Here is a 12,407-nt window from a genome sequence, read left to right as displayed (position 1 = left end):
AATAAGAGGCATTGTGTGTGTTTTTTGTTTTTCCCATGTTGTTGTCACTCTCACTTGGACGTTTACTGTTAAACTGACACAAAAACAAGTGAATAAAACATGATATATTTACACACCAAAATTTTTATCCAAACTTCTCCATTTCACCCAAGCCAAGTTCATTAGATTGTTGCTAACATAAAGGGAAATGCTAGAGGTAAGTTGCGGTAAAAAACTTTCAAAGAACTGCTGCTTCAGACACACACAACACACACCAGCAACATGTACAACAGTAATTAAAGGCACGTTCTCTTTGCTATGTGTGCGTGTGTTTGCGGTAGTAACTGGAAATTAGTTGGGAACATTGCATATCTCGTTATTGCTCTTAATTTTCCTACACATGTACTATTCTAGTAAAAACTCGGGGATGACCTCATAAGTTGTGGCACAACACGGTGCTCCATTGAAGGTGTGCTACTCTAAATTTGGAATTACCCCCGACCCCCCTCTCTCAACCCAAAAAACCTTAAACATTTGCGATACGAAGGTTTCCAACTTTGGAATGATAATATGCTTAAGGGGTGCAACTCAGAATTCTGATGAAGTTAACTCTGTAAGTAGATGAATGTCTGTAGTTGCTAATCTTGCTTGAGCGTGTGAGCTAACGGAGATTGAATGAATTTGCAGACTCTCTACTTGGCCTCCATGCTCATCAAGGCCCTGTGGAACAACGCCCTGGCGGCCAAGGCCCAGCTGTCCAAGCAGAGCTCCTTCGCTTCACTGCTCAACACAAACATGGCCATGGGCAACAAGAAGGGTCAGTACCACGCTCGTGGGAGTGCGTGTGATGGTAGCAGAAGCTAATGTCAGGCTACGGTTAACCCTCATGTGCAATGTACACTGTCAGGTTGTGACCAACTGTTGCTTTGGTAACAGGTTATGTGATGGGTCCTGTAATGTTTTTACTCAGCTGTTTTTCCCCTTAAATTTGTTCAAATCTACACTACAAAAATCTAGAAGAACTATGACGCTAATGCTCTAACCAGATATTAAATCTTAATTCAAAAATATAATCAAAGGAACTCATATGAGTTCCATGTTTTACCCTCAAACCAGTTTCTGTCCCTAAAAAAAAAATCTGCCAATACAACCATTTTGAATTGACTTAAGAAAATGTCAAAACTGTCTCATGCTAAGTAGTGTAACATTTTCACTAGAGATTATATTTTTGCGGTGTATACTTTTATTCATTAAATAATTTGTACATTGATTTACTGTAAATGATCAAATAATGTAAATTTGAAAGATTAGATGGACAGTGGAATCTTGGGTCACTCACCCCAGTGCAATTTTTTAGATGCCAATCTACAAACAGCTTTGCGGAGTTTTTGGCTTTGACATTGACATATTTCACGCAGGGTAATGTAGCAATGGCTTGAAAATGGCAGATAGTCACTTAGCTTTGCCCAAAAATCATGGGTGGAGAAACATGGTATGTGGCTGTGACTATGTCAGGAGTCTGACCTCAGTTGTCATAAAATCCCAAGTATCTTTGACATAAATTGTCTCAAAGTTGGACACATTTTCATACTTGAAAGTTTGAAATGGTTAATTTCACACTTGAGAGTCAGGCAGGCATTCCAGACACTCAACAATTTGGTTACAAGAAAATAAAAAGCCACTTCATCGCAGTCATTCGTCCTCTATGGTGGGTTACTTGACGTAATTGTGACATTTGTGTTGCTGTTGTGTCACGGTCAGGCTCTTCGGCCGCCAGTCCTGACAGCAGCGACACGCAGCACAGCCCTGGCAGCGACATTGACAAGCAGATGATGACGGGAAGCAAGCGCGGACAGCAAAGGCTTTCTGACACTGAGGTTGGTTTTATGATTCGTGCGTGTGTGTGTGTGTGTGTGTGTGCCTATATATAGAAGTACAGTGTTACCCCCGTTATTCAAGGGGCTGACGTTCTTTACACCCCTGAGAATAACGAAAATTCTAAAATAATGGATGCAGTATTACGATACGCATGTATGACATGGACCATATTTTTGGAACCACAAGAAAGGCTTAAAATTTCTCCAAAATGGACAGCCTATGTAATGTGCACAACTGTTGTGACTTATCCAATGAGGTACACTTGAACATACTGGTTACACTGTTAGCTTTCATGCCAGCACGTGTTTTAGTGTGTATGTAAGATACCATATGATGGCGCTCATGAGGCAGTGAGGAGCAATTGCATTTAACATCTGTAACCAGCAAGCGAACAGTTGGTGGAAGGTGTCTTGTGTTCTATGTGACAGAAGAGTCTCCTCTAGGATGAAGGGCAAAGTTTATAAAACAGTGGCAAGGGCGGCCACGATGAACGGATTTGAGACGGTGGCACTGAAAAAACAACAGGAAGCAGAGCTGGAAGTAGCAGAAATTAAGATGCCGAGGTTCTCGCTTAGAGTGAACAGGTTGGATAGGATTAGAAATGAGCTCATTAGAGGGACAGCCAAAGTCGGGTGTTTTGGAAGCAAGGTTCAAGAGAGCAGACTTGGATGGTTTGGACATGTTCATAGGCGAGAGAGTGAGTCTATTGGTAGAAGGGTGCTGAGGATGGCACTGCCAGGCAAATGAGCGAGAGGAAGACCAAAGAAAAGGTTGACGGATGTGGTGCGGGACGACATGAGGGCAGTGGGTATTAGAGAGGAAGATGCACGAGATAGGCTTAGATGGAAAAAGATGACACCCTGTGGCGACACCTAACAGGACAAGCCGAAAGGAGGAGAAGAAGAAGAAGACAACGAAGAAGAAGAAGCAAATGCTTCAAGCATGCTTTGCGGCACTAAGGACCTCCATAGTGCTGCAAAACATGCTGGGAGCATGTAAATAACGTTTAAAGGGCATGCCTTGTGTCAATTATTTCGTGACTCATTCTTTTCATTTGGTAGTTTTGCTATTCTGTTTGCGGTGCTGTGATAATTTTGGTTTCGATGTGACACTGTAAACAACATCGTCAGTAATAACCTGCCTACACAGGCAGTGTGTGGGGCAATGCTTCTTCTGCTTCCAGATGTGAAATGCAATTGTTCCTCACTCCCTTGTGAGCTCTATCATATGGTATCTTACATACATGGTAGAACACTTCCTGGGATGCATGCTAACAGTGTAACCATATTCTCATGTCAGCTTGGTGATGGTTGTCATTATTGTCAGGAGTCAATGCAGGGCAGCTCTGACGAGACAGCTAACAGCGCCGAGGAATGTAGTACCGGACCAGGCAGCACTAGCGGTCACAGTGACGCCTCCAGCAACGAGGCTGCCTCCAGCAGAGCCAGCCAATCGGCTGGCAGCCCTGCCAGCGAGGTCCACTCGGACGACATGGCTGACAGCGAAGCCCTGAAGGAGGAGGATGATGACGAGGAAGAGGAGGAGGAAGACGAGGAGGACGAAGATGATGAGGACGAAGAAGAGGACGAAGAAGAAGAGGTGCCTGCTGATGCTGGGTCGCAGAAAGATGAGGTGGGAGTCAGATGAAAAATATCTTCAAGTAAGGGTTAGGTTAGAAAAAAAATAATAAATAAAATTCAATTTCTAACTGTTGAATCTTTCAGTACTTTTCTGCACAATTTGCTGCTCTCTTACAACCAGCTGAAAGCCAAAATTCAGAACTGGTGTTTGATTCATGAATGACATCCGCTTGTCTGCCTTTCTGAGATTCTTCCAGTATCTGTTGTGACCCACATGTGACACTAATATAATTGTCCCGTTTGAAGCCTTATACTGTTGATTAATTAGTTAGGCGTCGTCTTGCTCTCGTGATGGATGTCAAAATGTCATCAGCAAGATGAAGAGAAACAATCTCAATTCACCCAGGAAAAATTTATCTGTGCATTCATGGATCAAATACCTGTTGTTAATTTTCTTGTTCAGCTTCTTATTAGTGAACAGCAAGTTGTGCTAAAAGTACAGAAAATTTGATCAGTTGGACATAGATGAGGAAAAATAAATCAACCTGTAAAGTGCATTTTTAGGTTCATCCTGAAATGATTCCCCAAAGCCCAATATCACAAAAGTCTGTGCTATCAAAGTCACAATCATACTTTTTAATGGTCCCAAACCAGTCTGAGTATTGTCTTATCACTTTGTCTTGTCAATTAAATGTTTGGAATGCACACACAAGGCTAACAATTTGTTACAGCATGATAACAAACATAATGAATCCCATTAAACAAAAAAAATAAATGAATCACTAAATCAATTCAATACAAATAATAGACAACTGCAAATGGAAACATTTATTTATTTATGCAGCTCACACAGCCAATATGTGTCTGTTCGTGTAAATAAGAATGGCAGCTGCACTTAATGGCAGGCTAGCATTTAATTAAATGACAAATAGGGGGCGGATGTAGAAACGGACAAAATACAACAAAAGAGATCCACAGAGATGTATAGCACGGTTGCTACGGCCCATCACACAGACAACTGCAAATTAGATCAATGTGGCAAAAGTGTGTTGCCTTCTGAAAAATGCCACAATCTGGGCTCATAATTCATGAAAGCTCTTATTTTGTGTAGAAAACGGATGAATGTTGTGATCACATTATATGGTATTATACAAAACACAGTGAATACAAACACGTACACCAAAAATAACTTTTCTTTGGATGACAAAACAAACAGCACACCATGATGAAATAGCAGATTTAAAAGGTATAAACAGGGAATAGTTAAGTCACCTTCATCAAGTCAAAGTCAAGTAGACTTTTTCGTAAGTTTTAGCCAAGCCAGTCCTAAAATTATTAGTCTTATTTGTGACTTGAATCCCCCATCTATGGCAGAAGGACCCCCGGGAACAATCGGAGTCACGGAAGAGGAAGGCGGGTGAGGTTCTGAATGAGGGCACCAAACCCAAGGTTCTCCTCTTCAGCCCAGAGACGTCAGCCATCATGGCCGCCGCTGCCACTGCCGCGTCCACCTCCCTGGAGAGCCGCATGAGGATGATGGACACGTGTGTAGCGTCCTCGTCTGCGCAGACGCCCCAGATTTCCGACATTGGCTCCTGCCAGGTTGAGCAGGGGCCCCAGGAGCCACCCCGTGTGGCCCGGCCCGCCGACTTCCTGGGCGAGGCAATGAGCGGCGAGATCTTCAACTGCCGCCGCTTCATTGGACCCCAGCACCACCACCATCGTCATCATCACCACCACCATCACGAAGGGTACGTCTTCATTACATCTCTTAACATCACTTGCTTGAGCTATTGTTTTACTTTTTGTCACAGGTGATTTTGAGATAAAATGCTGCTTGAGTGAAGTGTTAAAAAGAAGAGCAATTAAGAAACTTCAATGCCCTGGAGTTTGGACAAGGAAAACCGCAGTCACAGATACACTTCAGATAAACCTTGTTAAAGAACTTGGGCGTAGTGCCATAGATCCATTTTTATTAATTCATGTTGACATGGCAAGCAATCGTGGCAGATAGTTCTAGGGAGTAAGTAAGCTTCTTTGGGCTTGTCCCGTAAGGGGTCGCCACAGTGTGACATCTCAGATGAACGTACATATTTATTTGGTACAGTTTTTACGCCGGATGCCCTTCCCCTCTCGGGGAGATAGTTCTACGTGTGCTATAAAAATGGTTTGTACCGTAATTCCCGACCTACAGAGCGCACCTGGTTATAAGCCTCACCCGGTACATTCGTCAGGGAAATGCCATTTGGTACATACATGTGCTGCAGCTGTGTAAAAGCCGCAAGTGCCCTCATTGAAACACGAGATATTTACAAAGAAAGGCAGTAGACGGCGTTTAATGCTAGCGGCGCACTAATGCTAGCGCGACGCTAACACTAGAGCGGCACTAACAGGGTGGTTAAAAATAAATAAATAAATAAATTAGCAGTAAAAATCAATGAGACACAGCAGCGACATGCTAGCACAGTGCTAACGCTAGTGCAGCACTAACATGGCCGGTAAAAGTCACTTCCTCGGCACATGTATTCCGGTCTCACTCTTTCCGCTTGAGTGTCCCCTTGCGGCCGTTAGGAAAAATGCATAAATTAGCCGCATAATCGCATAAACCGCAGTGTTGAAAGTGTGTGAAAAGTTGCAGCTTGTAGCCCGGACATGATGGTAATTGTATTTGTATGCGATTCATATCCCGAGATCCCGAGCTCGTCATGGTCAGGAAAAAAAAAGAAAATGAGCAAGGTAATGAGAGAATTTTTCTGATTGTGAAGTTGCTCAATGAAGTGGAGGTGCACAAGAAAATTCTTTGGCACGCTGTCCTCCGGAATTCTTTGGCAGGCTGTCCTCTGGTGTTGACAATCGAAAGAGGAGTGAATATGTGTGTGTGTGTGTGTGTCAGTGCAGTGAGGTCACAATAGCGCACACACACTGAATTAAAAAAGTGGTCAGACCTAAAGGTGGAGGTGAAATGTAGGGCAGCTGCCTGCTGCCAAAGTGTGCCCATAACAGGTGGAAGAACCAGCACACAGGACCTGACGTCATATGGGGAGCGAGTTGCTGCAATCATGGGTGACACTGTTTTCTCAAGATATCAAAAACTTGTTTGATTACTCATTTTAATACACAGGAGAGGACACGCTGTTGCAGCCACATGCCTCATGTTCGGGGGATTTGTCCACTGTCCCCGGTGTCTCTCGTGTCACAGATGCGGGGAATTCCTGCAGGGTCCATCACTGGAAAAAAAAAAAAAATCGTTGAATGTACTAAATTGGAATATGTATATCAGTCGCGCATGATTAAAATGATACAATTAACCCCTATTCTCTTTTAAAGCCCAAGTGTCATGCCTATAAAGATTCTAAAATAGATATTGTAATGAAAAGCACTTATAACATTATTTACTTCAATGTCTATATGAAAAAATAAATATGAGCGGAGAGCGTAACATTCATACGCAAAGTTGCGGAAGTCCCATTCGACATCTGAAGTGGTAGCCATATTGGCTGCATCTTCTGTCCGTGAAATCACACTGGGACATTCGCCATTGAAAACATGCTGTGCCACCTACTATGGGAGACGAACACGCCCCTTCTGACACGGAAGCTCTTTTCGAAGAAGAGAACATCTCACAACCGAGTAAAGTGACCGGGGCAATATTACCCTATTCTTTCGAACCGTATCTAGATGATATGCGGATCATGGCCAAACTGCATGGAGCCAAATCACCTCCCCGCCCGATCCACCTCCGCGGCGGCCAAACCGACTCCCCATCCGATCCAACCCTAACCCACGGCCACAAGCGATAACGACGCCGCCCGCAACTGATGACGACGGCGCGGCCAAACCGCCTCCCCATCCGATCCACCTCTGCGGCGCTGATAACACCCCCCGCGAGTGATGATGACGCCGCACCCAAACCGCCTCCCCGTCCGATCCACCTCTGCGACGGTGATAAAAACAATGATGCCGCAGCCAGACCACCTCCCCGTCCAATCCACCTCCGCAGCGAAGATGAGCCTCCGCGGCCCGGGGCCGCGACCACCGATCATGGCTTCGGCCGGGGTGGCCAATCGACACATTTAACACCCCTGATTTACGAATTACGCCCCCCCCCTCCCAACTATTATTTTTTTAGTAGTTATATACACACCTACCTGTCATTTGGAACCCACAAAACTCTCGTCCTTTGCACCTGTGCAATCCATTTTTCACGACAAACTGGGTGTTTTGGAAAAGTATGAAGAGCGAATCCATCCTCCCAAGTGTTCGAGCAATATGCAGCAATACAATGAGCCGGCATTTTGACTAACACAAAAGGACAACGTGCTACCTTCCAGCAGGTAAAACTAGCATAATCAGCTTGAGTGCGCTATTGCTCTGTGCATCACTTCCTGCTTCTTTTCGAAAACAAATCCATCGAGAGGATTTTCATGGCATGAGTTACAAAAAGCTGTATACGTCAAAATCATGTTTTGTGGTGGAAAAAAAACGGATTGCTCCATACCGGCTGCCGTTTTTTCATTAACAACGTACTAAAAATCATGCATTTCATGACAGTGGACCTTTTAAAAATACAATTCGAACAGCTTTTTTGTCATGTGCAACTGATGGACATGTTGAACTCAATTTCAAAGGATTCTTTTTTCCAGTGCTGGCATCACTGGTGTCACAGACATGGAGGATTCATCCCTCGTTACTGGCAACTCCCCAGGCATCCCCAGGATCTCTGACACAATTATACTCCAACAACCGGGTGCTGCTACCCGCCCAACTTTCCATGTCCTCACCCGTGCTGTGCTCGATTCGCAAGAGATTGAAAGTGCAGAAATGATCGTGTTGATCAATTTATAGGTGTCCTCACAAATATCATTGATTCATTAAATATACTGGTCAACAAGTGATTTCAAAGTCCTTGCTTCTTTTACATTGTTTAGATCAAATGCTGTTGGGCCCGAATTGTTTTATCAGTTAATTGTTGGTGTCTCTGATGTCCAGATCTATTATAACCGTTTCCATACATCACCTCAAGTGTCACTAAAGCACCAAAAGCTACAGAAACATGTGTATGCCAGCCATGTTGCACGGCACAATTCACAAGTCATTTCACTCTTGATACATCAGAACTTTGCAGTGGAAAAATGTATGTCAAGTTTTTGTGTGTAAGCACCTTTTGTACACAGGGCCCCAGGTAATTTTTGATTTTTTTTTTTTTTTTTTTTTAAATCCATCTGGGTAGGTGGAGTTAAATTCCAGGCCACGTCTGCAAGAAGTGATACATTTGTATCCTATTAAATATACCCTGGAGATGTTTTATTTACTGCACTTAAATATTTTGAAAGGCCTATAAATAGACCAAAAATGATATACCTACATATTATTTTGAGAAAGGGCAAGAACAATAGATGACAAAAAATGTAGAAACTAAAAATAGAATAACTATATAAACAAGATAAGACAACTTTAGGTCTTGTCTTGTCTTCCATTCCTTTTTACACCTCCCTTCGTGTTCTATAGTTTTCCAATCATTTCACATTTTCACAAGCTACTCAATTTCTGACTTTATTTGTATGTATGGATTACTTGGGTTGCTCCCAAAATCTGGTGACATTTTCAGGCCAATAGCACATTTGAAAGTGACAAATTTATTATTTTTATATTGTGTGTGTGTGTGTGTGTGTGTGTGTAGGCCGATGGTGGAGGACATGCTGAGTGCCGACGACGTGAGCTGCAGCAGCTCGCAGGTCAGCGCCAAGTCGGAGAAGAACATGGCTGACTTTGACGGTGAGGAATCGGGCTGTGAGGAGGAGCTGGTCCACATCAACTCGCACGCTGAGCTCAGCTCGCACCTGCAGCAGCACCTCCCCAACCTGGCATCAATCTACCACGAGCACCTGGTGCAAGGTGGGCGGAGGCAGGCGGGCATCCATTTTTGTGTGCGCGCGTGTGTCCTTACTGTTCTTGAGCCAAGGCACATCGCCAAACACTGTAACTAAATCTATAAACTACTGCAGAGGTGCTCGATCGTAAGGCAGTCTTGGCCGATCGCAGGACTGTGTGCCAAAAAAAAAGACAAAAAAAGACGTCAGCCAATGTTCCCTCTAAACTGCGCGCGTGCACAATTATGCACCGCTGATGCAGTCTCATGCGCGCAAAAAAATAATCCAATGCAAATTGAAAGTATAACACAGCTATTCAATCTGTGGCATTTTGAAATGTGATTCAATGAGGGAGGGATGATTGATTGTTACATCCAATGGCACAATTCACGTACGAATTATAAAAAATGAAAAGCCACTGGTTTCTTTTAGGCAGCACACAGAACTTTCTATAACAACGACCGCTGCTCCGCCACACTCTTTTCCTAGTTCACCTTACACCCCCCCCCCCCCCGATCTTAAAGACGTACACTTATAATTGCAAATGTTACAGTACTTACGCAGCCCATCAATGTGTTTGTTAATAACAGCGTCCACCACCGCTGCTATAGTTTGCAACACAGTCTGGGCAAGGTAGAGCAAAGACGAGCTAGACATGCTGCTTATGTTTACTTTCAATATTAATGGAGAAAGTAAAAAAAAATGCTCTTGTTTTACGATGCAATGACTGTCGGAGAATGTAAATAATCGAATAAAAAGTGGTTAAACTGGACGAGATTCTCTTTTCCGAGTGGGAAAGGTCTGATCTGAAGCCAAGGTAGAAAGTGCTTAGTATTTTCCGTCTATTTTCAAGATGTCCTGTCAGTGAATGAAATTCAATGATAGCAACTGTGTGCACATGCTGTGAATTATTGGCCTGTTTAGTCAAACACAAAGCTAATGGAGAATTTAACGCACAGATGTTATAATAATATTTGCACAAAATAAGTGAATTGGATATCTTTCTGCTACACATCTGATATCTCATCAGTCCAGTGGTTTTGGCTGTTTTCAGAACTGTAAGAATTTTTGTGTTGATGTTCAGGTCCGGCCGTGCACAAGCATCAGTACTCGGGCAGCCATGCAGTGACGGATGTCAACCTGGATAATGTCTGCAAAAAGGGAAACACTCTGCTGTGGGACCTGGTGCAGGACGACGACGCGGTACACTCCTTTTGATCAAATACTACATCAAAATCATCTTTATTGTGCCAAGTATGTTAAAAAAAACCCAAGGATTTTGTCATGGGTTAACCTCAGTCAGACTTAAAGCCCAAGCGTCATCCCTATAAAAATTCTAAAATGGATATTGAAATGAAAAATACATATAACATTGTTCACTTCAATGTCTATACGAAAAAATAAATATGAGTGGAGAACGCGTCATCAATGCGCAAAGTTTGCGGAAGTGTCATTCGACACCCAAGTGGTTGCCATATTGGCTGCATCTTCTGTCCGTGACATCAAACTGGGACATTCGCCATTGAAAACACGCTTTGGCCCCTACTATTGGACACGCCCCTTCAGACACTGAAGCTCTTTTCGAAGAAGAGAACATCTCACAACCGAGTAAAGTGACCGGGGCAATATTACCCTATCATTTCGAGCTGTATTTAGATGATATGCGGATCACTTCTAACTCACAACAGACTCCCAAACAGTATGTATGAGCCAGCCCTGCCGAAGATGGCTTCGGTGGCGGCTCGTCCGGCCACCTACGATGGGACACGGAAGCATCTTCTGTCCGTGAAATCACACTGGGACATTCGCCATTGAAAACATGCTGTGCCACCTACTATGGGAGACGAACACACCCCTTCTGACACGGAAGCTCTTTTCGAAGAAGAGAACATCTGACAATCGAGTGAAGTGACCAGGGCAATATTACCCTCTTGTTTCGAGCCATATTTAGATGATATGCGGATCACAGACAAACCGCATTCGGCCAAACCACCTCCCTGTCCGATCCACTTCCGCGCGGCGTAGATGAGCCACCGCGGTCAAAACCGTGATCGGCGGAGACTGCGCCGACGGGCACATCGACACATTTGGAACCTCTGACATAGGGACACGGATCTTTTGTTACGTTCTGAAAGGATTACGTCCTCCCCTCAACTATTGTTTTTTTTTTTTTAAAGTACCTGTATACACACACCTACCTGTCAATTGGAACCCACAAAGCTCTCATCCTTAGCACCCGTGCAATCCAATTTTCACAACGAACCGGGTCTCTTGGAAACTTATGAAGGGTAAATCCATCCTCCCGAGTGTTCGAGCAATATCCAGCAATGCAACAAGCCGACATTTTGGCTAACACAAAGGATCAAAGAGCTACCTTTCCGCACGTAAAACTAACAGAAACAAACCACTCTGCTTGAGTGCGCTACTGCCCTGTACATCACTTCCTGCTTCTTCTCAAAAACAAATCCCTCATGCCAGGAGTTACAAATACCCATACACGTCAAAATCATGTTTTGTGGTTAAAAAAAGGGATGGGTCCATACAAGCTGACGTTTTTTTTTTTCCATTAATAACATACTAAAAATCATGCATTTCATGACAGTGGCCCCTTAATCATTCACACAGACTTCTCGGTTTATGACAGTCTGTGTGTCATCTGAATGTTCGTGAGTTTTGTGAATAAGTGCTGGTTAGTGCTGATTAATTAGTGTGTGCAAGTGAGTGTTGGTATGAGTAAGTGCGGAAGTGTTATTTAGTGTTGATTTGTGAGAGCATGCAAGTGGACATTTGTTAGTTTTTGTGACAGAGTTTCAGTGAGTGAGGGCTGAGTTGTGTGCGAGTGAGTGTTGGTTCAGGGAGTTCCTGGAGTCTCGCCCAAAGCCAGCTGGGATAGCCTGCAGCACACCCGTGACACTCATGAGGATAAGGGGAATGGAAGATGAATGAAAATAAAAGTGAAAGGCTGTGTGTGTGTGTGTGTGTGGTGTGTGTGTGTGTGTGTGTTTTCATTTGGAAGTGGATTTGGTGTTTGGCGGAAGTTGTAATATGTGAGTGACTGCGAATGTTAGAGCGTGACTACATGTGAGTTCCCATTTATACG

At 43.7% G+C, this 12,407-nt stretch overlaps 1 protein-coding gene across 5 annotated transcripts in view; it reads left to right on the top strand.

The window, feature by feature from the left end:
- The window catches only part of usp34 (ubiquitin specific peptidase 34), a 67,241-nt gene that overhangs the window by 11,252 nt on the left and 43,582 nt on the right, over positions 1-12,407 (top strand). For 3 of the 5 annotated variants that reach the window (XM_061829136.1, XM_061829138.1, XM_061829140.1), the window contains exons 12-17: positions 667-796; positions 1,741-1,856; positions 3,184-3,489; positions 4,812-5,188; positions 9,118-9,332; positions 10,392-10,510. In XM_061829136.1, the coding sequence (XP_061685120.1) occupies positions 667-796; positions 1,741-1,856; positions 3,184-3,489; positions 4,812-5,188; positions 9,118-9,332; positions 10,392-10,510 (1,263 nt within the window). The remainder of the gene's footprint in view (positions 1-666; positions 797-1,740; positions 1,857-3,183; positions 3,490-4,811; positions 5,189-9,117; positions 9,333-10,391; positions 10,511-12,407) is intronic. The other 2 variants (XM_061829137.1, XM_061829139.1) reach the window with 2 other exon arrangements.

Source organism: Syngnathoides biaculeatus, chromosome 9 (assembly GCF_019802595.1).
Source record: "Syngnathoides biaculeatus isolate LvHL_M chromosome 9, ASM1980259v1, whole genome shotgun sequence".
Classification (NCBI taxonomy): Eukaryota; Metazoa; Chordata; class Actinopteri; order Syngnathiformes; family Syngnathidae; genus Syngnathoides; species Syngnathoides biaculeatus.
The sequence above is the reverse complement of the archived record's forward strand: the minus strand, read 5'-3'. Positions and strand labels throughout refer to the sequence as shown.